The following is a 26,440-nucleotide window of genomic DNA, read 5'->3' on the forward strand; positions in this document are numbered from 1 at the left end:
TTGATAAAAATGGTAGTATCTATATTTTCAGTTTTGTTCAACGTACCAAGAAATAAATCCTGTAAATGCAAACGGTAAAGCATTTGTGAAAATCAATATAAACTGCTTTACAATACTGTATAGTAATATGGAACAGTTAAATTAAAGCTTCATTCAGCCCCCATATCGTTTACCTTTAATGATAGACGTAACGTTTACCTTAAGTGATAGACAATTTTAACAAATACATTGACTTTGTTTGTTTAATCGGTCGCGATTTAGTTTTTCCTGCTAATATTTAAAGTTGGCTGTTATATGTTTTTAAATTTATTTTAATATGCGTTTAAGTAATACAAACACCTTCGGATAAATGAATTATGTTCATTTCAGCCTAAAATACAATTTTCTCTATAAAAGCTATCCTACTTATTGAAAGCATCCATAATTGCTCGATAGCGCTGCTAGCGGAAATTAATAAAGTATAACTTACCGCAAGGTGACGCCTCAAGTCTTTATTTATGATGATGTTCATGTCACGCATGACGGAAGTTGTAAGATATTTTCCATTGTTGTTTTTGCAAATTACAAGTACTTAAGTAAATTAAAGGGCTAGTATATAGAAGAAGTCCACATATGTCAACATAAATCAGCTGTTTGGATAAAAGAAACGCCGCATTGACTCTTAACTATTTGCTGAGGTAAGATATCGTGTTTTTAGTTTTTTTTGGTGTTTTTGTTTTAAAAAATTGGTTGAAATTCAATTTTATTGCTTTTTTTCAATCTCAGAGCTGCACAATATGAAGATTACTACTGAAGGTACCCATATGTTGTTTGCAGTGCATCTAACATTTTTTTGTTTGTTTTGTAGTCAAATTAACATTATTTTAATTGTGTTTATACGATCATTTTCTCGCAACTTTTTTTTCTTCGCCTATTCAAACTCATATATAGCTAAACTAGAAAGGGTCGGTCTCTTTGTATAACCACTTGTGGTTTAAGGCTGATCCTTCCCCAAATCCTGTAACGCTATTTACTTTTCTATTTTGCGTGTGTATGTATTAAGCGTGGATGGGGAGAAACATAAAAAACTTGAAACTTAATGGAATGTTGTAAATTTATTGCAATCCTTCAATAAAAATTATGAAAAACCACATGAAGTTGACCAAACCCTTTTGTAGCAATAAAATGAAGGCGGCATCAGAGTCGTAAACTCTCCCGGCTTTTTCGTTGTCACCTTGACAAAGCGCATTTTATATTTCTTGCAGAGTTTGATCAATATTATATTTATGAAAAAAATGCGTACGGCAAAATAAAATACTTTGAATTTAAATTTACATTTTCTGCTGAAGATTAGAAATCTTTCGTAGCTTCTTCTTCATTACAATACCGTAATGGTTGCCTATATACTTTGGAACGCTATATACGGACCTGTTCATAAGTTTAATGGTGAAAATAACAGCCCAAATAGACGTTAAAAGCCACATGCTTTATTTTCAAACGTTTCGGCAATTTCTAATGCCATCATCAGTGATTACTGATTTGAAAATAAAGCATGTCACTTTTAACGTCTATTTGGGCTGTTATTTTCACCATTAAATTTAAATTGAATTGAATAAACAAGGGTTGGTTAAATTGCGGTAATCAAAGCCCCTGCAAAGCAACTTTTGTTGTGTTTATGTAATAACCTGAAATGCAAAATCTTTGTTTCCTTTGGCTTGTATGACTCAACTTTTTAGCATTTTTCTGGTTTGTTATTCAACATTTTCAACTCGTCTTATAAAAAGCGCATCTATTTCTGCAATCTGTTTGCTGTATTAAACAAATAACTGGTCAAAATTACACAAATAAAGAGTTAATAGCACGTAAACATAAATGCTTTCCAGAGGGCTATAGCTACAGCATAACGAAAGAATATCCTGCATTGTCAATTTCAATTATCTTTAGATGCTTTTAATATCTTTGCATTTTTAAATAATAACAGCTTTCACAAGCCCTCCCCCCCTCTCTCCCCAAACAAAATGTCCCAGATCAAGGGTTCTTAAACTTTTTACCGCAGCCCCCAAATAATTTTTTGCTATCCATGGACCACATATAAATTTACGCCACAATACAAATAAACAGAAGTCTGCTGACCGCTGTATTCAGTCTGAAAAATGTGAAAGTGAAATGCAGTCAGAATACATTAAGTGTTAAAATGTTTTATTTTTAATTAAACTCTTTTCTTTGAAAATTTGATTATTTCTTTATTTATATACTAATCTTCCAATTAGGATTTTCTGGGCCCTCAAAAACTACATTTTGTGCATGGGACTGATAATGTTAAATTAAACCAGGATTTTAAATTTATCAATGATGTACTTTTTCCATTTGATGTTACCCATTGTTAAATATTTGCTGAATTGTAGTTTTTATGTTTGTGGTGTGTGTGTTTTTGGTTTACTTGCAAATTTTTCTGCATGCGTCATTTTGATTTTTTTATAATTTGTTATCATGTTTGTTCAATGTTCATTATTGTTTCGGTTTTGTAATCGTAATAATTGTGCAATGATTTCTATACTAAAATTAATATTTAAACTGAAAATACTAAATTATTCAAATGTGAACCATGACATAAAATAAACTTTTAAAAGGTTGAGTTATTTATTTATTTTACAGTATGCTTTATTACATAATTTATTTACCTTGAGAAATTTTTATTAAATCATTGACCAAGCCTAGCTTGCCAAATGCATGGACTTTGAAGCATAGCCATGTGTGTAGTAATCATACTTTCCCAACCAGCTATAAGTCCATTGCCATACACAAAACAAACCCTTATAACTAACTTTTTTCACAGAAATAATGAAGAATGGCGCGAGATTTGAATAAAGAGTCATTTCTATCCGGTCAAGATCTGGTTGAACTGTCAAAGGATTCGTTTCAAAGAACAACCCAGCACAACAAGTCCATTTGGAAACGACTACTCTCATTGGTAAGTGGTCCTTGCAATTTGATTTGGACTTTGGTCTGTTTGATTAAAGGATTGCAGATTGCTTACACACAACCCCCTGGCTTTAAAGTTACAGAGATCAGTTGCCCAGTTTCAAGCTAGTGTGGCAGTTTTGTTGTGTGAAGTTAAAAACAAGACAACTGACTGAGCTTAAGGCATGATATTTAGTTTATTTTGTTCTCGAATGGTAAAATCAAAGACAGCATGGATAGCTATTTGAACTAGATTATAAAATTGATTAAAGCGAACGTTTAGTCTTAATACCTGGCATGACAGATCATTAGTTAAGAGTTAGGCTTATTTATCAAAAAAATATATTTTATGGTTGAATTTATCATTTGATTTATTGCTGTGTTTAACAGTAAAGAAAATGATAAGTTTGAATGGCCATGTATTTGTGAAAAAAAACAGCTAGCAAATATTTTATGTAAATGTTGAGCCAAAAATTTACCAAACTGTTGCCAATACTCAAATAAAATAGCATCCTAATCGTGAAAAACAGGAAAACCTTATTATGTTTGTTTTGTACTTAGCTGGAAAGGATTAAGTGGTTTTAGCTTTTGTGTCCATTTTTCTATGGAACAAATAACCTTTTAGGTATTACAGTGTTTGTATTAGGCTATTTCCTAAGCATCATAAAATGAATACGATGCACAGAAGAAAGTTAAATGAAATTGAAAATGGATTTTATCGCTCGCATAATGGACACGACGCTATAATTCACATTGAACAGGATGACAAGGTAAACTAAATTGAGATCTTTCGAAAAAAATTTGCAGATAGACTACAATCCGTTGCAACGTATGTAGGGAAGTACTTCAATCACAATACAAACTCTAAATAAGCATCCTTTGTTGTTGTAGCACATTTCTCTGTTTGGCTACCTATTACATATATGTATATTTGTATGGCAATGGTGGTAGAAATCTATTTGGAAATAGCCACAAAAAAGATTAATTTATGTGTACAATAAGATTAATTTATATTTCAACTGGTTAAGCGCTAGTTTATCTTTTTAGTGTGGTCATTAAGTCTCATATAAATGACAGTTATGCTTTGTATAGTTTTCTGCCATATACTAACAAGAAAAAACAACTTGTCACTTGAGATGTGTAGTTTGTCTTCGTATTTGACTCTTTCTGATTATAATTGACTAATGATTAGTTACCCACTTTTTTTATCTATTGTAGCAAAGAATATTCACAATATTCAAACCAACCATAGGATTTTTACAAACACCTGTGTGAATCCTAATTTTTTTGTGATTTTTACTAATTTGCAAACATTTTGCTCCTCATAAAAAATGTTTCTGAAAAAAAGTGTTTAATTTTAGTGTCAATTAAGGTGTTTTGGCTGACCCTGGGTTTTTGGTAATGCCTCAATTAACTACACATTTGGTTTCTATTAAAGCACTACAACGCATTTAAACCCGTCTATATTTAAGCCTGTTTGTAAAATTTGTGCTAACACACTTTATCTGCAAAGTAAACAGTAGCTTTTCTCAGTGAACCTTGCACCCACTTATTTGTACCAACATTACTCTGTTGCAAAAACATTTTAAATCTTGCTTTGTTTTAGTTCAATGATTTATGTTACTTGTAACAATTACATTTTTTATCAAATGAGGATTATAGCCCAAAAGCTTTATTGTAGTGTTTTATCAACTAATCTGCCAAAATTATGTTCTTGAGCACAAATTTAACTCATTCTAAACTGAAATGCTCTTTTAACAAAGCGTCTGTTTTTGAACCTTGTAAAAACCCAAATGCCCCACACAGACCTGTTTATAGTATCAAAGCAAGTTTCCTGAATTTTTTAGGCGTTTTCCATTGACATTGCTTGCCTTTTTCATGAAGCCCTGATTTGAATTGCTTATAAAAACTTCCTTCCTAACCTAAGTGTCACATATAGCAAGGTTACAGGTGTCAGTTGAGCGCTGAAAGATTTTTCCGTAACTCAGTTTTTGCTTAATTTGAACAGTCGCCCTTTAGAAAGTTTGTGATATGTAGAGTGTTTTCTTCTCCGAAACTTTTTTTGGTTGGTTATTACAGAATCTACTTTGCTAAAAGTTTTTTTACTTTTTGTAAATGGTAAATTTGAAAGAACTTAAATTAAAATTTTTTGGCAGTACAGTTTTTTTTTATTATGTTTTTTAATGAATGATGCTGACATAGCATTTCCAAACTAAGTTTTGTGATGGTTATGAAATTTAAATTCACAAAACTGTCACAGAGTAAGGTACTGTATTTTTCAAGATGTATGCTAAAGAATCGTTCAATTAATAACTTAATGTTTTTGGCTGAATTTAAACATCAACAACCTTTATAATCCTCCTATATATATTGTTTTTTTCACTGAACCATGTTTTATATAATGCTTTTAGGATGTAGTTTGCCCCAAAAAGTGCCACTTAAAAATTTGCAAAAAAAGTGCCACTTGATTTTGTTTTTTAATAGTAAAAGTACTTGACTTTTCTGTATAAGTTTTTTCTTTCTTGCCTAGTTCATTAATTGCAGCTGCAGGTCTTCCTACTACAGTCCATTTGTCCGAAACACATGTTTTGCAAAAATTATAAATGTAGTTTGTGATAAAAATGACATTCAATCTGCAAATTACTCAGTTTTTGTCTGATTTGTATCATTTAACATGGGCTGCACTAACTGTTGTTATGTAGTATACCTCAGCAACACTATAGCACAGATTTACAACACAGTTGTCTGGTATTTATACTTGCAATGCCTTCCAATAAGGTCTACAAGCCTCTTCTGTCAACTGCCAGAGCAAAAGCAGGCCGTAAAGGAAACTTCAGCACAAGTTTACCGGGAAGCCAAGTAAGTAACTTGTCTCTTGATTTGAGCTGTTTAAGCATATGCTTCTACAGCTCACTTTTTTGCAAAATTAATTAATCATTCAACACCTTACTTTACAGTTACCTTTTTTACGACGTTGAAATTATTTAATGTCCAGCTTAAGTTACGTGTTTAAAAAGTGTTCTTGAATTATTTTTTTTCAACAATTTGTTATTGTCTTTCAACCATGACTTTTTTTTAGAAAATAGCAAGCAATCCAATTTTGAATCGTTATAAAAAACCTACAAATTTTTTATGTCTTTGCACTTTGCATAATAGTGTGGCAGTCCTGCGGTAAGCAAGAAAATAAAGGGAGTTGTAAATTTGCATCACAAGGTTAAAGTCTGTTCATGCTTGTTAACTTTTAAATAACAAACAAACCATTAAAATATAAATACTTGAACAAAAATAGTAGCTGTTTTTTTTAATTTTCAAACAGCCACCAAATCCAAACAGAAAAAAACCTGTTTATGCAGATGGTATTTTGCTGCATTTTGAATCGTTGATATTTGTGCATTGTCAGACTTTACTGGAGCGACAGCACTCTGACAATCAAATGAAGGAAACATGGGGAATTAAAGCTGATGAGGCGGCTGAACTGTCAGTCACAGATGTAAGCTTGTTAGTCCAGCTAGATTAAAACCTTATTCCATGTTTTTACCAACGGTGGTGTGTTGTGGTTTATGGGTGTATACAGTTTTGCATTATTACCTTAAAAGGAATATATGATATTACAAATAATATGTGGTAACACAATTTTTTTTTATAAAACACTATTTTTTAAAAAAGAAAAATAATCGTAGACAACATATATTTTATAATATTCTTTGTATATGGCCGTATTTGTCCTAATTCTAAATAGAGAAATCAGGTGGCACTGTATAAAGACAAATTGTATTTGATTCTCGACAAGCTTTCGCACAACTGTGCTTCATCAGGTCAAAGATACTTTGATAAATCCTCTAAAAGCCTTGTCTATGTTATAACAAGAAATATTAAAAAAAAAATATATATATTAAACTGTTATACATCGCCTGTAGCATAATGCCTCAGTAATAAATACCTTCTACTTATGGAAAAATGTAAGAACTTAATTAATTATTAACGATGCTTTGTTTTGTTCGGTTAAGGTTGCGGAGCTTCTTCAGGCCGATGTCAAGTGGGGTTTAAGCGAGGGTGAGGTTTTGAGAAGAAGGAAAACGAGCGGGTTTAACGAGTTCCAGATAAAGCAGGATGACCCACTGTGGAAGAAATACCTCATGCAGGTAAAACTCACCGAGAAATGAACTTCAACACCATATATTCACCAAAAAGAGTAAAGCTGTCCTGTTAAACGACTCTACTTAAAATCAATCTGCTAAAAAATGGAAAAAAAACTCTGGGACATGAAACCTTCTTGTACCTTTTTTGTTTTATTATTTGACACTGTTTTAAAATATATTGTTCATAACTTAAAATTTAGGGTTTTTTAAATTAAAAAAAAAAAATATATATATATATATATGCACATAAAAATATGCGTTATATTTGTTTTCAGTTCAAGGATCCATTGATTCTGCTTCTCTTGGCTTCGGCCTTTGTTAGCATTCTCATGAAACAGTATGACGACGCGTTCAGCATTGCAGTTGCCATCACCATCGTTGTCTCAGTGGCCTTTGTTCAAGAATATCGTTCCGAGAAATCGCTAGAAGAATTGAGCCGGCTTGTCCCACCCACTTGCCAATGGTAGGTTAAAAGCTGTCGGGCTTTAATTAATTCCAAAAACAATGCATTTTTTGATAATTTTTTGGTTTATAAAGTTTCTGTTGCTGTTTTGTAGTTCAAACGTCATTATAAGTTCAAACGTCATATCATTATTTTGATGTCATTGTAAAGAATAGTTTACACACTTTGTTTGCATGTTTATTATTGGCTGAAAAAAATTTTTTTTAACAATAGAAGTTTAACCCTTTTAAAATTGTATTCAAAACACACAAATTTTATTTTTTCCTGTATAAAGCCACATTTAAATTTCTCATCCGATTTACCAATTTTAATCATGAAAACTTTAGTTAAATACTAAAACATATTACCTTTCATGTATAAAGTTTAGATACTAAAACATATTAAATTTCATGTTAGTTCTTTCTGTCTTAAAGTTTAGTTTAATACTAAAACTCATAACATTTTATGTAAGTTCAGTTGATCATAACGTTTAGTTTTTTTTTTTTTTTTTTTTTTTTTTTTTTTTACTGAAACATAAAAACTTTCATGTTAGTTCTTTTTTATTATAAAGTATGGTTTTATACTAAACCATCTTTATTCTTTAATTTTCTTTTAGCATGAGAGGTGGTTCCCCTCAGAAGTTCCTGGCCCGAGAGCTTGTTCCAGGTGACAGTGTTCACATCACGGTGGGCGACCGAATACCCGCTGACATCAGACTTTATGAGGTAAATTAATGAGTTAACAACCAAAAGCAACCGGCCACATTAATATACTGGCATTGTTTCAAGAAATATTTTGATTCTTTGTAAAAAAGTGAACCTTATTGTGGATTTTGGAAACAATTTCTTAAATAATTTTATTTAAATGTTATTGAAAAAAAAATTGCTATTTTTATCTAAAATAATTTCCAAGATATGTTTTACATTATTTTAAAAATATTTGCTTTTATTGACGGATTTATCTTTCAGTAAAAAAATTCTAGTTATTTTATTTTAATATTGTCCGAAAAATTGTCTTTTTGTAGGCTGATTTAGCTTTATGTGAAAAACCTTCTAAATATTTTAATTTCTAATTATTTATAAAAAAGTATTTTTTCTTAGTCTGTTGACCTTCATGTGGATGAGAGTAGCTTCACCGGTGAAACGGAACCGATAATGAAGTCGACCGAGGTCGTTCACAGTTCTCCGGGCCGTAAATCTCATGGAGGTCGTCTCAATGTCGGATTCATGGGAACACTTGTCAGATGCGGATATGGAAAGGTATTTTTACTTGTACATATTTTTTTATGTAAGAGTCTGCCCCAAAAATGTTGGGTACTTTTAAATGTCTTGCAATGTCTTTGGTCATTGCCCTGGTGAAGATTACCTGAATAGATCATCGAATTTTCACATTTATTAAAAAATAAATAGTTATTTCTTCAAAAAACGATTTTATAATTGATGCAATGCCTAGCAGCTACATTATGTTTATTAAAATTGTTATCTGTTTCACTGTATGTACAATAGGCCTTTTTACTTTTTGCTTGGCTGCCTGTTGAATTATGACTGCATTAAAACCCTTCACGGAAGCTTTTTACTGTAACGATTTTTATGTTTTCCTGAGTGGCTTTGTTTTATTGGTTTAATCAATAAAATTATTGGGCCGCTTTCCAACATGACTTTTAAGAATATTTTCCAGGTTAAACAAAACCGATGTGTTGTTCACCTTGTTTTGGGTTATATCAATGGTTCTCAACGTTTTATGACTTGCGGGTACCCCTTAGAAATAATAAACAGATTGCGGCACCCTTACAAGATTTTTTTGTAGGTAAATCACTGGAATGTCACAATAATCGGAACTAAAACAACACATATCATCTCTGCACAACGTAGAAAGAAAAATAAAAATTTATGATTCAGGAAAAATTGGTGAAATAGTACAGCCAATTTTGTGTGCACTATCGGGACCTGGTCAACTTATATCGCATAATTTGGGAGATATGCGATTACATCAAGAGAGCATTGCCTAAGGCCAAAGCACTTCCTTTTGATTGATTTGTATGTTGGCTATAGGATAAGTGTTTGGGCCAATTCTAAATCATGGTTATGTGTTTTTAGGTGTTATAAAGTTTTTGTTTCTTTGGTCTGAAGCAAAAGTAACTTTTTATGTGTTCATAAAAATGAAACTATGTATTTCACAAATTAGGAAAATTAAAAATTAAGTTTGCAAATCATATTTCACTTTAAACCTGGTTAAAAACAACTCTAATATTTTTATATTCAGTACAAACATTTACTTTCATTTCTCCGAACTCTTGGTCAATATTATTTGCAGTGAACAGCAAAGCAATATATATGGATGAGCAGTTTGACATCAAGTAAAAAATAAAAAAAAAATTCTAAAGCTATTCATCAACACAAAAACCAATACAATGTTTTTTAAACCTATTTTTATTCAATTAAAAAAACTTGATTTTTCTAATTGCAAACAAACTCAATGTGACTGCATCTTAAGAATATGTATATTTTTTGACATCACAACATAAATCTTCTTTTTTCAGGGTGTTGTAATCAGCACGGGCGAAAATTCAGAATTTGGCGAAGTGTTTCGGATGATGCAGGCTGAAGACCCCCCGAAAACCCCCCTGCAAAACTCCATGGGGGATTTGGGAAAGCTACTGTCATTTGTGTCCTTCTGTATTATTGGTGAGACCTTTAAATAAATTTGAATATTTTGTGCAGGTTGTTACCTTCTTCTATTAGCAAATACAAAGTTATTTGCATTTGCATTTTGCTGAAGACACAAACCAGTAGGTCTGGGTAGTATCTTTAACGCATTTTAAAAAGAAACGGGCTCAATTACTCAATTAAATATACTCTCCAAATATCGCCTACTTCTGTAACTACAGCAGAGCAAATAATGTAGTTAAGCTATGAAAGTTGTTCATTGTGGTCTCTTAATGTCCTAGCCGTCACTAAAGTTGAACATAAAACATGTTTGTTGGGGACTTTTTTTTGATGATTTTGTGTAGATTACAAGTGATTTTCAGAAAATTAAATAGGCTCTTTAACTTGAGTATAAAAAGAAATAGTAATTCTTTGCAAATCCTGGTGAAAAAATTAAGTTTTTGTGTTGGTCTTGTTACAATTTCGTTAATCAGTTTGGCAGCACACGTCAAGACATGCTTTCAACTGAAACTGTTTACCAAAAACGTATGAAAAAACTTGAATAAACTGACATCTTTACATTCTCTAAGTGTCTTTAATATCCAAGCAAAACCACAAAGGTTGCCAATGTCTTTAATATGTTTCATGTTAAATATCCGTATTTAAAAAATCATTAGAAAAATGGGGCTAAGTGCACTTCAATCAAAACGAGTACTTACAAGTTACAACGCTGCCAGTGCCTTATGAATGCGTCGTCCTTGTGATAATTGGCGATTGTTTTGTAAACAATGGGTATTATGATGCACAAGCAAACGTAAGGTAATACTGTAACGGGCGTTTATCACTAAACCGTGTTTTTTGTGGCGAAAATCCATCATAATGTTCTACTGATTTAGGATTTATTTCATAGTGTTAAATAAGCCGAGATGAGTTTGTAAATGGTTTGACAAGATTTTTTTCTAATTAACACATTTAATGTGAATTCTCTACCGCAATGAATACCGATATACTGAATTACATGCACGGATCTGAAATGTAGCTTTTATGAAAATCCAAAAAGGTCGAGTAAATCAACATCATCTTGATAAAGACGTTTCAATACGAACATATATCGTCATCAGTAAATCACGTCAACTACTAATGATAATACAAGTGCCTAAAAAACCTCTTTAATACCGTGAATGTAGCGAAACATTCATTAACATTCATAATTCGCAAAAAAAATTAAACATTAAACTCTAAAAACGTGTCCAGATGTGACAAAACACGATTATCTTTCCATTGCCCTCACGTTTTTTGATGAAATAGCTCACAATCAATGAGCGACGATTCATGATTTATTTATGAACTTTTTGTCAAGCAAGGGATAAATGCAAAGGATTTCCAAAACTGATATCAGCTGTTCAGGAAACTATTGAGCATTCGCCATTCAAGCTCTTAGTCTATTTTGTAGCGCTAACGCTGCCATCCTGCCTCAAGCAATGAGCCTGATATTAAAGCTCCTAATTTTCTCTTTAATTAGCTGTTGAATATAAACTTGTTAGCGGTTTTGTCCTATATGTGTTACACGTTTTAATCGCGTCTTTTAGCTTTTTAGGTTAGTTTTTTCTTAAAAACGAGTTTCAGGCATTTTTCACTGACGCAGAAGTGATAAAAAGATTAAATCACGCAAAGTCAGTGTGCATTTTCACGTATTTAACGAATGCTTTGTTTTCGGAAGTATGTAGTAATGGTCAAACAGGCGTCAGATGACGTAACATAAACACTTTTTGACGTCACAACAGTGCTCGGACCATAAAAATCAATTGGCAATCCGACTCTGTAACATCTAACCTCCATATGTGTCTTAAACAATTCTACTCTACGGTTGTTTTTTGTTGTCAAATTAATAATGAGATCACCCTCAATGCAGCTTTTGTCTGTACGACAACGTTCAACCGTCTTCGATAATTTTCTACGCATTATTTTATCCCAGATTTTATACAAACACCAATGGGGATCTCTGATACTTGACATTTGCATCCAAAGCCCTATATTTTAGACAAAATTTCGCAACCCGAGTCTACACCAAATTACGCCCTTATCTAACAAACATAAAAGATAAAAAGTTCACCTCTTAGCCAAAATGTTTTTTTTTTCGAATAATGTTGGTGCCGAGCAATAAATTGGTTTGTTTTAGTCCAGGTGTCGTGATGTTGCTTAGATAAATAATAAATTAACCCTTAGCCCCATGTTTTAAACCCACTTTTTTACCCCAGAATATTGAATTGGAGACGCTAAGTCCACCCTTTAACCCATTCAAATCTACTTCTTGCTACTTTTTATGCTCGTAAGCGCTACTTTTTGAGGTGTTTATTTACTGCATAGTTGAACAATTAATCATTTTCCCTAATTGTTTAACTCAACTTCAATATATTACCCTCAGGTCTAAATGCTACTAGAATAAACAATTAACTTAACCATAATAGACTTTTAAAATTATTCTACCTAAAATCATCATTTTACCCCAGGTGTGATAATTTTTGTAGCCGAGACAATTATACAATCAACTATTTTTTCAACCCAATATATATATATATATCATTTCACCCACAGGTGTATAAATGCTCCTTGAATAGACATTTAACTTAATGCCACTGAAACATTCATACACAAGTGTCACACTTAAGTGTTTTTTTTCAGGTGTTAACCGAAACGGTCCTCCAAATTTCTCCAGCGGTTTCCCAAATTTTGGACTTGCAACTTTTTGGTATTTAAATGAAACACTTGCGGTCTCTTAAAACTACTTAGCGGTCACCCAAACCAAACCTTAAAAAAACCTGCAAGTGTGTACAACTAACTGGTCGCACTGACCATGAATAACGGCTCATATATAATTAAATAGAACACCGCAAGCCTTCAAATCGGGTTAAAATCAGTGGATCAATCAGGGATTTTGTACAAGCAAGACCAAGCTAGCAAAACAACTAATTTACTGATTAAACTACAATGGACAATAAATTCACATTTTTAACCCAAACCCATCATTTTACCCCAGGTGTTATAATGCTGCTCGGATGGATCCAGGGGCGCCCCCTACTCGACATGTTCACGATAGGGGTGAGTCTGGCGGTAGCGGCCATCCCAGAGGGGCTTCCCATCGTGGTCACCGTCACCCTGGCCCTAGGGGTGATGAGGATGGCAATGAAGAGCGCCATCGTTAAGAAGCTGCCAATCGTCGAAGCGCTAGGTGGGTTAAACTTTCTTGACTTGTAATTGCTGTTTGGGTACTTGGGGTAAATGTTAGTGTAGTTACCAGTATTGTAAACAAGTTATTTTGAAATAAAGTCCAAGTCCAGTCTTTTCGAATCAATCACAAGTCAAGTCCCAGTCGAATCATTTTAAAAATTAACTTAAGTCCAACTCAAGTGTTTTGCAATAAATAGCAAGTCAAGTAAAGGCATTTTGTTCAAAAGACTTGACTCGAGTCAAGTCATTTAGAAACACTCACTTAAGTAAGAAGCTGCCAATCGTTGAAGCTCTAGGTTGGTTAGGCTTTCTTGACTTGTAATTGCTGGTTGGGTACTTGGGGTAAATAGGTATAAAGTTAGTGTAGTTACCAGTGTTTTAAACAAGTGGTTTTCAAATGACTTTAGTCTCGGTCAAGTTATTTGTAAAACAACTTAAGTCCAAGTCAAGTCTTTTTAAATAGATAACAAGTCAAGTCCAAGTCATTAGTTGCGCAAGTTAAGTCATTATAACGGCAAGTCAATTTCACGTCAAGTCCTTGTCGTCAAAAATTAAACTAGGTAATGTTAATATTGCCACACATCCCTCTATTGCAGGTTGTCTAAACGTGATTTGTTCGGATAAAACTGGAACCCTTACTAAAAACGAGATGACGGTCACACAACTGTACACTGCAAGCCAACTAGTAGCTGAGGTAAAAGTGGATAAATAATATTAGCAATATTTGGAAAAATTTTGGTATTTTTTTATAATTTATATTTATTGATCAGAAATCAGCTCCTCTGGTAATTCAAATTTCTTTGCCAACGTTTCGGCAACCTATGCAAGGCATGATCTTGTATTTTTTGTGTCGTTTTCCACTAGGTGTCAGGAGTGGGCTACAACGGCGACGGTCACGTGACAGTTCATGACGACGATGTGACGTCACAGTCGCACCCAGAACTCGAAGCTTTAGTTGAGGTGAGATTGTGAAATGTTGTAGTATTAAGTTCGTGTTCCGGCATAAATTGGAAGTGCATTTTTATTTAAGACACAAAAATCTGCGAATCGTTTTTTTGTTTATTACCTTTTTGAACAAGTACGCATTTTCATATAGTTTAAAACCAGGGTTGCCATAAAGCCTTAAATATTTAAGTCTTTGAATATATATGTGCACTGTGCAGCTCCAAGATATGTCAAAAATGAACCGTTACAAAAGAATTACCAAAATATTATTTTTAATGTGTTAAACTTGGTATTCACAGCGCGTTGTGTTTGAATTATATTCATAAAAACGTTTGGCAAACCAATTGTAGGTCTATAAAAACCTAAAGCCTTTGAATATTTTTCATAAAATTGTGTGGCAACCTTTAAAACTATTGCCTGTTTTCTAATTTCACTCAATAAAGCTCTTTTAAATACTTGAAACTGTGTTCGTCGTTAACCGACCTAAAAAGTTTTGAGGTTTTGAGCACGTTTATTTTCACACAGGTTGGCGTGGTGTGCAACAACGCGCGAATCGAAAACAACGTGTTGCTAGGGCAACCGACGGAGGGCGCCCTTCTCGCGCTTGCAATCAAGGTGAGTGTCTGTTTTGGAAATCCTGTTTGGAACTGGTGTTGACAATGATTTGTTGAATTGCTTACTGTTATGTGTGCGCTTCGTTATCTACCGTTCTAAGTATGCAAAGACATTACCGACGCTTTCCATGTTTGTTTTTATGATCAAGTCTGTAAAACATTCTGAGTATGTATGTGCTTTAGATTCTAAAAATCTCGCAATTGATAAAGTTAAGTGGGCTGGCCTTTAGCCCAACCTGTCGCTTCTTGATGGGTGGTATTTTTTTTATTTTCGTCTGTCTTTCTATTTTGTTGTTTCAGCGTAATAACAAAAAAAAAAAAAAATCTGTTTTGGAAAAATATATTTTCTTACACAATTCAATAGAAATATATGGCGAAAATCAAATAATGTTTTTATTAAATTTCCATTTTATGGGAATTATAGAACTGAAGAAAGCTGGTTTTTATTTTTTAACATACGCGCGCTGTATGCTAGAATCTGATTTATCAACTTTCCATACCGTGCTTATTTTTCTAAAGTATCTTAGAAAATTACCAGCGTTCTTATTCCTAAGAAACGTGTTTATAAACTGTTTTTTAAGTCAAGAAATTATGTTTTCAACGTCATTTTTTTCGTTAGTTCGAAATGCATCGAAGACCCGACGATTTCATCCGATCAGCGGAACGTCCTTTCACGCACGAGAAAAAATGGATGTCGGTCACGTGCCAGCGCAAGAGCGACCCCGTGCGGACAGTTTGCTTGCTTGTTTGTACCTAAAGGCTGATCGCCTATTTAATCAAATCGAAGTTTTAAATATTCGCCACACGATAGTCCACATATTCAAGTGATTTTTACGCATTCAGCCATTGGCAAAGTGAAAGAAACAACGGTCCCGGTATAACCGAGGTCGTGAGTTCGAACCTCACCGGAGGCTATAGTTGTTTTTCTAGCCTGACTTGCTTGCATCATTGATCGACAGATTCGTCTGCGATGGCTTTCGGTATTCTAATAATACGTAAGCCGTAATCGTTGGTTAAAAATCGACTTAAGAAGGGCTAGATCACAGTTTGTTGTAATGTGTGTGTGTAAAACTGTGCATATTTTATTAATTTCACATAGAGTTGTATTATAGACTATATATTATGTATCTGTTGTTCAATTAGCATAGATCTAAGATCGCTAGACGATCCAATTCTAATCTGACATTAAAACGTAAAATTAAATATGATGTATTGGGCTACCGGCCTTTCAATTCACTTATATCTAACATAGAAAAGCGATCTTTTTTGACATACATCTATTGACCTCGTTATTTTCACACGTACAGAGTGCCGGTGAAGTGACTTTCGTGAAGGGAGCAGTCGAACGCGTCCTGAACCAGTGTGACACTTACCTGGATCGTACGTCACAAGGTGTGCACCCCCTCCCCCTCACCAAGGAGCACATCGAGAAATACCAGGACCAAGCCAAGTATATGGGATCTACTGGCCTAAGGGGTAAGAAATTTTTAACAAAAATTTTGTTTTAAGAAATATATCGGCTTTTCGATAATATCAGCCGATATATCGTAAAGTTTGGCAATTTCGGATGATATTAATACGAAAACTGATATAGTTAATATGAAAAAGCAGAAATTTTCTGTTTTTGAGTTTAATAAATATAGGTAGATAAACTAAGAGGTTGTTTCGATTTCAACACGCAAATAATAATGTGGCTGATGTTGGTATGGTTCGACCCAAATGGACAGATTTATTTTTACCAAGTGTTTTTATTTTTCTGCAGTGCTGGCTCTGGCCCGGGGTGTCGAAATGGGTAACCTCACCTTCCTGGGGCTTGTGGGTATAATTGACCCCCCAAGGGAGGGGATACATGACGCAGTAAGGGTTCTGTCAGCTGCCAACGTCCACATCAAGATGATAACTGGAGACGCGAAGGAAACAGCAATCTCGATAGGTGAGCAGTGAGCTTGTAGCGGCCCTGTAATTTCTCGCATACGTGTACACGAAGTAAACCTTTTTCTCTTTTCTTTCCTCTAGTTTTTTATGCACGCTGTCACCGCTCGTTTTGCCATTCGATTGTATAAGCTAGTTGTCGCCTTAAGCTTTTCGGAAACGCCCCTAATGCATTGTGACACAGTTTACACTTGCGCTCGAGTTTGGTCAGGGATGGGATCACCACACTTTTTTCGTAAAGGACTGTATAACTGTAAAGCAGGGGTTGTTAACTCTAAAGCAGGGGTTGTCTTTTTAACGCTATCCCCCCCCCTAGACTTGTGTTTGTTCGGGAAAAGGTCGGCATGAAACTTTTGCAGATGACGTTATAAAACAAGTAAGCGTGCTGTTTTCGGTCCGAAAACTGGGAATTCGAAATGTAATTTTGTCTTTTTTTGTAAAAATATGCTCAATGCGTTGTGATGTATTTTACGCTTGCTTGAGTTAAGTCAGGGCTCACCGAATTTTTGTTCGTAAAGTGCCGGATTACTCGAAATCCGGGGTTTTTGAACTTTTTTACTGCCAACTGATCTAAACAATTTTTTAGTTCGCTTGAACCAGGGCCGGCACGGAATTTTCGGGAATGACGTCATAAAACAAGTAAATTAACCCGCTGTTTGCAGTGCAATAAATTACAAACTGAAATGAGGTCTAAATAAATTTAATGGGAAGGGCGCTGAGGCGTTTTTTTTTTAAATTAAACCAATTTCAAATCATTCTATATTTTTTTTAAGTTATTCACCAAATATTTATTTGTGCCCTGACCGACCCACTGAAACTAGTCCACGTACCCTCTACGAGGGGTTCTTAACCAGGGGTACGTGTACCCCTTGGTGGTACGAAGTTCCAAAGCAGGGGGTACGACATGCAGTGTGAAATTATGGCATATTGGTATTTAGGCAGGTACGAAAAGCAACATAAAAAAAACAATATTAAATTGACTGATTTTTTGTGTGTGGTAAATATTGTTGCTTACAAGACTGTATTTAATGCATGCATTCAACACGGAAGTTAGAAATACATTGAGTTTAATACCTATCATTACTATTTAATTTACTTCCGTCGGCCATTGCAGACAGGGGTACGAGAAAATTTCATGAAAGCTAAAGCGCCAAAAATGTTAAGAAACACTGCTCTACGGGTTATGGACCCCAGTTTAAGAACCCTTGATCTAAAGGCTTGAGATGGCGGCTTGAGATAACTGTAAATATTAGAGATATTGGGCTGAATATAAAAAAAAGTGTATTGACCTATAAAATTTGTTATTTAAACATTGCTGGTATCAGTGATAACAAAGGATTAAAAATATTTTGCTGTTATTCTTTTTCTTTGACAAGGCAAATGTTGTCGAAAACCAACAAAACAATGACGGTTGTTGTTTAATGGTTCCGAAATGAACGTTGACCTTTTATAAGTGAGGATCGGATATATTTCAGTGACGTTAACTGATGATTACACAAGTGTTCATCGAAACGTCTTAAATCAGGTTGATCTCGATTTGCTCGAACTTTGTGTGTTTGACATTCATTATTCTTTATCTTCATGCAGCATCCCGACTTGGGATCTACTCGAAGGGAGGAAGATCCATGTCCGGGAGTGAGATCGAGTCCATGGACATCCACCAACTCTCAGACCGAATCCGGAACGTCGAGGTATTCTACAGAGCAAATCCAAAGCACAAGCTAAAGATTATCAAGGTGCGTGTGCTGTTGTCTTGGACGTAATAAATACATACTGATAAGCGTTTTTTATATGTTTAGTAAAAGACAAGGAATCTGACAACAAGGCAATATGTCATCAGATTTAAACGTATAAAAAGTGTAAAATATGTCGACATTTTCGAATTTTTTGTTTTTTAAGTTTTGAAAAAAACAAAATATATTTTTCGAAAGTAACTTGTGATAAAACGACCAATCAATTAAATATTCACACTTCTTTGGTAAGTAAGCCCAAAAACAAGTCTTTTTAAAGGTTTTTGTCATGGTTATCAGTCAATCAAATAATCCATTTGTTCTCTGAACATTAATATTTCTTCTGGTTTGTTTCCTATGCAAAAAGACTGAGAAAGACTGGATTAGCTCATCAAACATACAACACTAATATAAATCAAAAACAGCTCCTCTAGTAAGTGTAATTGTTAACCAACGTTTCGGCAACCTATACAAGCTGAAGGCCTAGAGGCAGTCGCTAATTACTTTCTTATCGTTTTGTTGCTCGCGTTTATTTCTGCTTTTTTCCTTTTTTTGCTTTCCATTTATTGTACGAGCGTTCAGTGTCAATCACCCTGACGAAGGCGGCTTGTATAGGTTGCCGAAACGTTGGTTAACAATTACACTTACCAGAGGAGCTGTTTTTTGATTTATATTACCATGCCTGGTAGCAACAGTTTATATACAACACTAAGTATAACTTTAAGGCCTATGTAACTAATAATCGCAGGAAATTTAAAAAAGGTACCGGTATACCCAAAACATTCCGCGCTGTTTGATTTCTATGCAGGCACTGCAAGAGCTCGACCTAGTGGTGGGAATGACGGGTGACGGAGTTAATGACGCAGTGGCTCTGAGGAAAGCTGATGTTGGAATCGCGATGGGAATAGCTGGAACGGATGTTTGTAAAGAAGCAGCTGATATGATTCTGGTCGATGATGACCTTACTACCATCATGTGAGTGGTTCACGAGTGTGTTCATGTGAATGTGGTCACTAATGTGTTCATGTGAGTGTGATTACTGGTGTGTTCATGTGAATGTGATCACGATTGTGCTAATGCGAGTGTGATCACGAGAGTGTTTATGTGATTGTGATCACGAGTGTTTATGTGAGTGTTTTAAAATGTGTTCATGTGATTGTGATCACGAGTATTTATGGGATTCTTTTCATATGACTATGACTGTGATATGATTCTGGTCGATGATGATCTCACCACCATAATGTGATTGTTCACCACCATAATGTGATTGTTCACGGGTGTGTTAGTGGGAGTGTGTTCATTTGAGTGTGAGTCTATTAATGTTAGTGTGATCACGACTGTGTCATGTGATCACGAGTGTTTATGTGAGTGTTTTACGAATGTGCTCATGTGAGTGTGATCACGAGTGTTTATGTTTTCTTTTAATATGACTGTGATATGATGGCCAATGATCATCTCACTACCATAATGTGAGAAGTTTTTCACGAGTGTGTTCATGTGAGTATGATCACGAGTGCTCATGTGAGTGTGATCACGAGTGTTTATGTTTTCTTTTAATATGACTGTGATATGATGGCCAATGATCATCTCACTACCATAATGTGAGAAGTTTTTCACGAGTGTGTTCATGTGAGTATGATCACGAGTGCTTATGTAAGTGTGATCACGAGTGTTTATGTTTTCTTTTCATATGGCTATAATATAATGATAAATATTAATCTCACCGCCATCATGTGAATGTCATCACGAGGGTGTTTATGTGAATGGTGTCAAGAGTGTTTATTGGATGATTTTTATATTATTGTGATTCTGGTCGATGATGAACTCACCACCATCATGTGAGTGTTTTCATGTGATTTTAATCACGAATAAGTTCATTAGACTCTTTTCATATGACTGTGATATGATTTTGGTCGATGATGAACTCACCACCATCATGTGAGTGTCATCACGAGTGTGTTCATCTGAGTGTTTAAAACCTGATTGAAAATCAAGAGATATTCAAAACATTCTAAATGCTACCTATACATATAGGCTTAAATGTTCTTACTCCGTCTTAACTTCAAACTCCAACCATTACGCTCCTAAGTTAAGCGTGTTTCTTGCTTTATAAACTCACAACGTTTTGTGTTTCTCTTAGGAGCGCAATTGAAGAAGGGAAAGGAATATTCTACAACATCAGGAACTTTGTTCGTTTCCAGCTAAGCACGTGAGTTTGACAACAACATAGTTTCGAGTATTGATGCTTGACATTTTATTCCGATACTCTAAATTTTGAACAAGAAGTAGCGTGATCCTTTAATGCAGTGGTTCTCAACCCTTTTTCGAGACAACCCAAATACTAGGCGTAAATATTACAGTGAAGTTTTGGAGTCCCAATTCTATTACTGAACTTTCTGCACGCCTTGAAGTGAACAACGGAGAAATAAGACAGTGGCATTTATAAAGTCGCTTTTAATAAGTAAGAGGCGTGTCGTCATATGGCTTTCGCTATTTTTGTAAATTTTAGACAAATATTGCTGACAACCAATTTCAATATATCCAACCATGCAAAACTACTTCAGTCAGCGACCAAACCAAATTAAACAGCACACATTTTTATGGTGGCGACCCATGGGTTGAGAAACACTGCTTAATGAAACAAACCTTAAGGGTGGTATTTAAATTACAGTACACCGTAAAAGTGTGAGCTTGTAAAGGAGTGTTTCTCAACCTAGGGACGCACCTAAATGGTTGGCGACTACTGTAGTTCGCCTGGTTGGATTTATTGGGAATGGTTCTAAACGAGATTCAAAATTTAAAAGAATGCGGAAGCAGTGCAAATACATTGCTCACATTAATTAAATTCGAACTTTAATAATGCTTACGTCTAACGTTTTGTTCGCTTACAAAAAGTTCAGTGAAGAGAATTGAGACGACAAAGCTTCGCAGTTGTGTTAACGCTTGTTATCTGCGTCACCGCGAAGATAATTGAGAAACAGCGTTTTACGTCTAATTTGTTGCCTCTATGCAAGATACCAAAGCTTCGGGTATCGGAATCGAAATGAAACGTCAAGTATCGGGCATGCCTTGCTGTGATGATAAACTGATCGAAAAAGAGCGATGGGAATTTTTCGCTTTAATATAAGCCACTCGCGAATGTGCGCTGTCGCATATTTTAAAGTCTCACTCTATGGGTCACAGCCCCAAAATTGGGTTTTTGGTTTCGTGGCCGACTGCAGTGCTTTAAACGGTTACATTTATTGATATTGCTTCTGAGTAGGATTTCTTCAAAATTTGAGAAAAAGACCTGACTCATCAATTAAATTCGAACTTTAAAGTTGAATGGAACGTCTTTCTCGACTTATTCTGCTCCGCCCATATCGCGCTTGAATTTATTCTCCGTTTATTCTTGTGTATTTTTTTCTATCAGCGCGAACGGAAAATAAACTTAACGACTTACTTACTGACTTACTTATAAATGGTAATACCTTACATTTTTTTTGCTTAGAAAATTAGGGTCGCCAATGCTTTGCTGTAACCGTTACGCTTAGTAAAAGATTGAGAAACACTGTTTTACGACCTAATTTGTTGTCTATATTCAGGAGCATAGCGGCGCTGTCTCTCATCGCACTCTCGACTTTGTTCAAACTCCCCAACCCACTCAACGCCATGCAAATTCTATGGATCAACATCATTATGGACGGACCACCAGCGCAAAGGTACGAAAGTTGAATTTATTTGACACTTACGGTTTGTTTTATTTTTTGACTTGCCAATAAAAAGTCAAAATTTAAATGCTAGGTCAAGATTTGTCAAAATCGAATAAAAATGCACATAATCGTTTACAAATTAAAAAAAAATTGCAGTCAGCCTTTTGAAATGGTCGTTCAGTTAAAATTTTACCATAAAAATTTGTTTTGAATTATATTCAACGACATTTTTGGTGTATTTTTTTCTTATAGCAATATAATGGTATACGCATATAGCAATATAATGGTATACGCATATAGCAATATAATGGTATACGCATATAGCAATATAATGGTATACGCATATAGCAATATAATGGTATACGCATATAGCAATATAATGGTATACGCGAGCCGGCAGAATTAACCACCCAGGCCTAGTTTATCGCATTAGGTTCAGCTCGAACTTCGTGTTTGCTTTATGTAGTTGTGTATCTCTGATTTAGACAAATGTATTAAACAGAAAGATTGTCCCCACATATGACAAAATTACTGGAATAATACAAAGTCAAGGTTCTTTATATAAAATCAAACTTATTTATTTTTTAATATTTCGTTACCTCCTTGCAGTCTTGGCGTCGAGCCCGTCGACAAGGACGTGATAAAGCGTCCACCGCGCAAGGTGAAAGACCCCATTGTGACGAAAGAATTGATCTTACGTGTGCTGATGTCAGCCTCCATAATCGTAATGGGAACCCTTTATATTTTCTGGAGAGAGGTAAAGATGTTTATTGTTTATATTTCCCACACACCTACTTGGTTAACTACGCTGTTAGTGCTTTTTTTATTATAACAATGCTCCCCCGAATTTCCGTTATATTTTATCCCATTTTTTGTAAAAAAAAGTAGCAGTTTCTGCAAACGCGCAAAAAGTAAAACAAAAATTGATGAACGTTCTGTTGTGACGTTACAGATGCGTGACGACAAGATCACACCACGTGACACTACTATGACGTTTACATGCTTCGTATTGTTCGATATGTTCAACGCACTTGGGTGCCGATCGCAGGTAAGTTTTGCACTTCCTCTATCTACTTGTTTAATTAATGCTCATGGTAGAAAAAAGGCATATATAAAAGCCAGATTTAATTATTCTAACTTTAATGCCTTGTTATATGGTAAGAAAATGATTTTACATTTCACATGTTTATAATTGAGTGGTAAGCGGTGTTTCTTAAGTTAACGTCACCTTTTACAAAAAGTTAGCAAAAGTCTGTGAACAACATTTGGAAAGACTATACTACTTTAGATTTCAATCCCTCTAAAATGGTATAGCCACTTGTGTCATAACAAAACCCATACTGAAATAAGTAGCAAATATTTCGAAATAATAATTTTATTCTAAGCGTTTATAATATTCTACCTTACTGTAAGACCAACAACAATCACTAATCCGTATTTTACCTGTTTCCGCCTTCCTCCTCCAGACAAAGTCGGTGTTCGAGCTTGGATTCTTCGCGAACCGCTTCTTCCTCCTGGCAGTTGGAGGATCCCTGGTGGGTCAGCTACTCGTCATCTACTTCCCTCCTCTTCAGGCTGTATTCCAAACCGAGGCCCTCACATTGCTTGGTCGGTATTATAGGAGAAATCGTTTAGTTAGGCCTAATCTAAATCATTTTTCCTGCATAAACAATTACCTTGCTATGTCGCTCTTCTTTTGGTCGCTATCTTTCAAATTTGCTGTTATGCACCAGTTTTTAGTATTTATATTTACCTGCATTCAAAGTTTTTCAGACCTGCTTTATTCAAGCACTTTCACACATTTTGTCGCAAATCTATACAACCGCCTTAATATATGTTTAAAAACTTTTGGACCCGGCTCTCGATATCATTTTCTGTTTACGTTCGGGCAGTTCGATAAATCGTAGCCTAATTTTTTCCCTAGTATCGGACGAGTACCGATATTACCACTTGACATCGGGTACCGGCATCGATCGATCTAATATTATCGGACGTTCTCACTTACAAGAACAGTGAAATATATCATATCGATTTAATATCGGGTAGGCACCAATGCCACACTTGTATCGGACGAGTACCGATACTACCCCCTGAAATATCGACTCTGATCCGATATTATCGGACATCCCTAGTTCACAGCACTGCAGCATACGAACTGATACAGAACCTCTTTATTTTACTTTGCAGACTTGTTACACTTGGTCTGCCTTTCCTCCAGCGTTTTCTTCGCCTCCGAAGTTTGGAAGTACGCTTTACGCAAGGATGAGAAGCGAAAGCGGTTCGCCGACAAACAGCAGGACGAGTTTGAACTCGTGTAACCCCGCTGTTCCGGTGAACTCCACTAACCCCGCAACATGGCGAACTTTAGTAACCCCGACAGACTTGGTGGCGTTTTTTTCCCTCTTATTTATTTGGAGTCGCCATTTCACCGAATTCTAGCCGCCCGACGTAGAAATCGACTTTTACCTACACTGCTGCGATTCCTGTGACGTCACAATTGTGCACTATGACATCATACAAAGTGTGGAAGGTGATTTTCCACTGTGACGAAGACAATAGTGTTCAGTATTGTTGTGGGTAATATCAGGGGCGGATCCGTTTTTTTCGTCACAAAGTTTTGTCGAACATGACGTCATACAGAAGTAACCTTAGGAACATCATAGTATGCGTTTATTCAACTTCCAGAGTGACACTTAAGAGTTGTTAAAATTACAAAGTTGTTATTGATTCCCACAAAGCGTTGTTTAAGACATAAATGCAGTTAGGGAAATCTTGACCTCGTGTCCCCCTCCCCTAAATCCGCCCCTATACAGTATGCATGTGGATTTTTGCATCTTGTATCGCCTGTTCCTGTGTATGCAATTGGCTCTTAGGAGTTTGACTGAATGAATGATACACGTAGTAAATATCGTTTATGTCGCGCATTGTAAAGGCACTTGAGAATAAATATCAGTCATTTTCGTGCATCTTTAGTTTTATATAGAATGGACATTGTGATCTACAGTGATTTATTTTGATAGCAATGCTAGATATTTAGGACATAACAACTTCTGATGGAATGTTAATTAATGGATTTCTCAAAGTTACAGTAGATATTAAGTTTACAACTGTAAACGTCTTGAAGTGTGGTGTGAAGTTACAATTCGCTCTAGATCAGTTTTCAAATTGTGTGTCACGAAAAAAATAGAAAATAAGCTAATTATTTGTAAATGGGTGTGCAACTAAGCATGTTTAGGACCTTACAATGTAGTAAGCTATGCCATGGTATATTGATTATTAGCCTACATAGGTTTTTAAAAGGTTTAATGTTATTTTAGTGTACAACAGGTTATTTAGTTTATCGTTTTAAAGTGGGAACAATTATAGGCTATATAATTATAGCGTAATTGGTGGGAACAGAGTTTTTGAAGGTTCAAAATTTTCTCAATGTTGGCAATTACGTGGACCGAAGACTAAATTCCAGTGGTCCAAAAGCAGAATTTGACAAAACTAAATTCCAACTTTTTACAGTAGGGTCAAATTGGTTTATTTTTAAAATAATTTTTTTTTAATAAGGCTTATATCATTGTGTATATGTATTGTTTTTAAATGACTTTTAAAAAAATACGTTTTAACCGATGTGAGAAGTACGATCTCGCGGGAAATTATTTTATTTACATTTACAATGAATTGCAGGTTTGGCAAGTTTGATGTACACCAGGTTTGAAAGTAAGGCCAGTTTCCCACTCAGCCGCTGTCATAGCCGCGCATTTCATGCAAAATCAACGTAAAATGCGGTGTGCCGCGAAAAATCGCTCAAACGCGGAAAACTTTCGTCGCGCTAATGGTTTTCAGTATAGTACTCCATTTTCAGCCGTGCAAATTTTACAAATAAAGTTATTACAGCCGCGTAAATTTGAGCGGAAATGTTATTACAGCCGCGCAATTTCAAGCTGCAAAATCTAAAGTTTTTAATCTGGGACGTACATAGCAGATTAAGTTGTAAAACTAAACGACTAACATTATGCGATTATAGGCGCTCTTTCACTATTGTACGTAAAAATTAATAAAAAAAGAACTTTCTTCAAATGCCGCATACCACAACACATATTGTTTGGGTTGGGGTGCGGGTTAGCGTTTGGTTGAGGGTGGGT

At 35.0% G+C, this 26,440-nt stretch overlaps 1 protein-coding gene across 3 annotated transcripts; it reads left to right on the top strand.

Moving 5' to 3' along the window:
• Positions 1-564: 564 nt before the first annotated feature.
• On the top strand, positions 565-25,263 carry LOC146162729 (calcium-transporting ATPase type 2C member 1-like). 3 transcript variants are annotated; one of them, XM_083384042.1, is made up of 25 exons: positions 565-677; positions 766-795; positions 2,816-2,950; positions 5,719-5,799; positions 6,341-6,430; positions 6,948-7,082; positions 7,355-7,542; positions 8,138-8,246; positions 8,622-8,780; positions 10,061-10,205; positions 13,204-13,395; positions 13,991-14,088; positions 14,259-14,354; positions 14,865-14,954; positions 15,573-15,677; positions 16,261-16,429; positions 16,716-16,886; positions 18,473-18,621; positions 19,424-19,590; positions 20,756-20,824; positions 22,200-22,316; positions 22,917-23,064; positions 23,260-23,355; positions 23,774-23,915; positions 24,495-25,263. In XM_083384042.1, exons 3-25 carry the CDS (start codon positions 2,828-2,830, stop codon positions 24,623-24,625), a joined length of 2,970 nt encoding a protein of 989 aa, XP_083240168.1. In that variant the 5' UTR covers positions 565-677; positions 766-795; positions 2,816-2,827; the 3' UTR covers positions 24,626-25,263. The 3 variants fall into 3 exon arrangements, with proteins under 3 accessions (XP_083240168.1, XP_083240170.1, XP_083240169.1); XM_083384044.1 differs by lacking the exon at positions 16,716-16,886; XM_083384043.1 differs by lacking the exon at positions 766-795 and having other exon boundaries at positions 620-677.
• The last annotated feature ends 1,177 nt before the right edge of the window (positions 25,264-26,440 follow it).

Source organism: Ascidiella aspersa, chromosome 3 (assembly GCF_963924565.1).
Source record: "Ascidiella aspersa chromosome 3, kaAscAspe10.2, whole genome shotgun sequence".
Classification (NCBI taxonomy): domain Eukaryota; kingdom Metazoa; phylum Chordata; class Ascidiacea; order Phlebobranchia; family Ascidiidae; genus Ascidiella; species Ascidiella aspersa.

Coding starts and splice junctions, on each gene's coding strand:
- LOC146162729 (XM_083384042.1), top strand. CDS start 2,828: ATGGCGCGAGATTTGAATAAAGAGTCATTTCTATCCGGTCAAGATCTG. Junction 2,951..5,718: donor GGAAACGACTACTCTCATTG/GTAAGTGGTCCT, acceptor CCTTCCAATAAG/GTCTACAAGCCTCTTCTGTC. Junction 13,396..13,990: donor GCCAATCGTCGAAGCGCTAG/GTGGGTTAAACT, acceptor CCTCTATTGCAG/GTTGTCTAAACGTGATTTGT.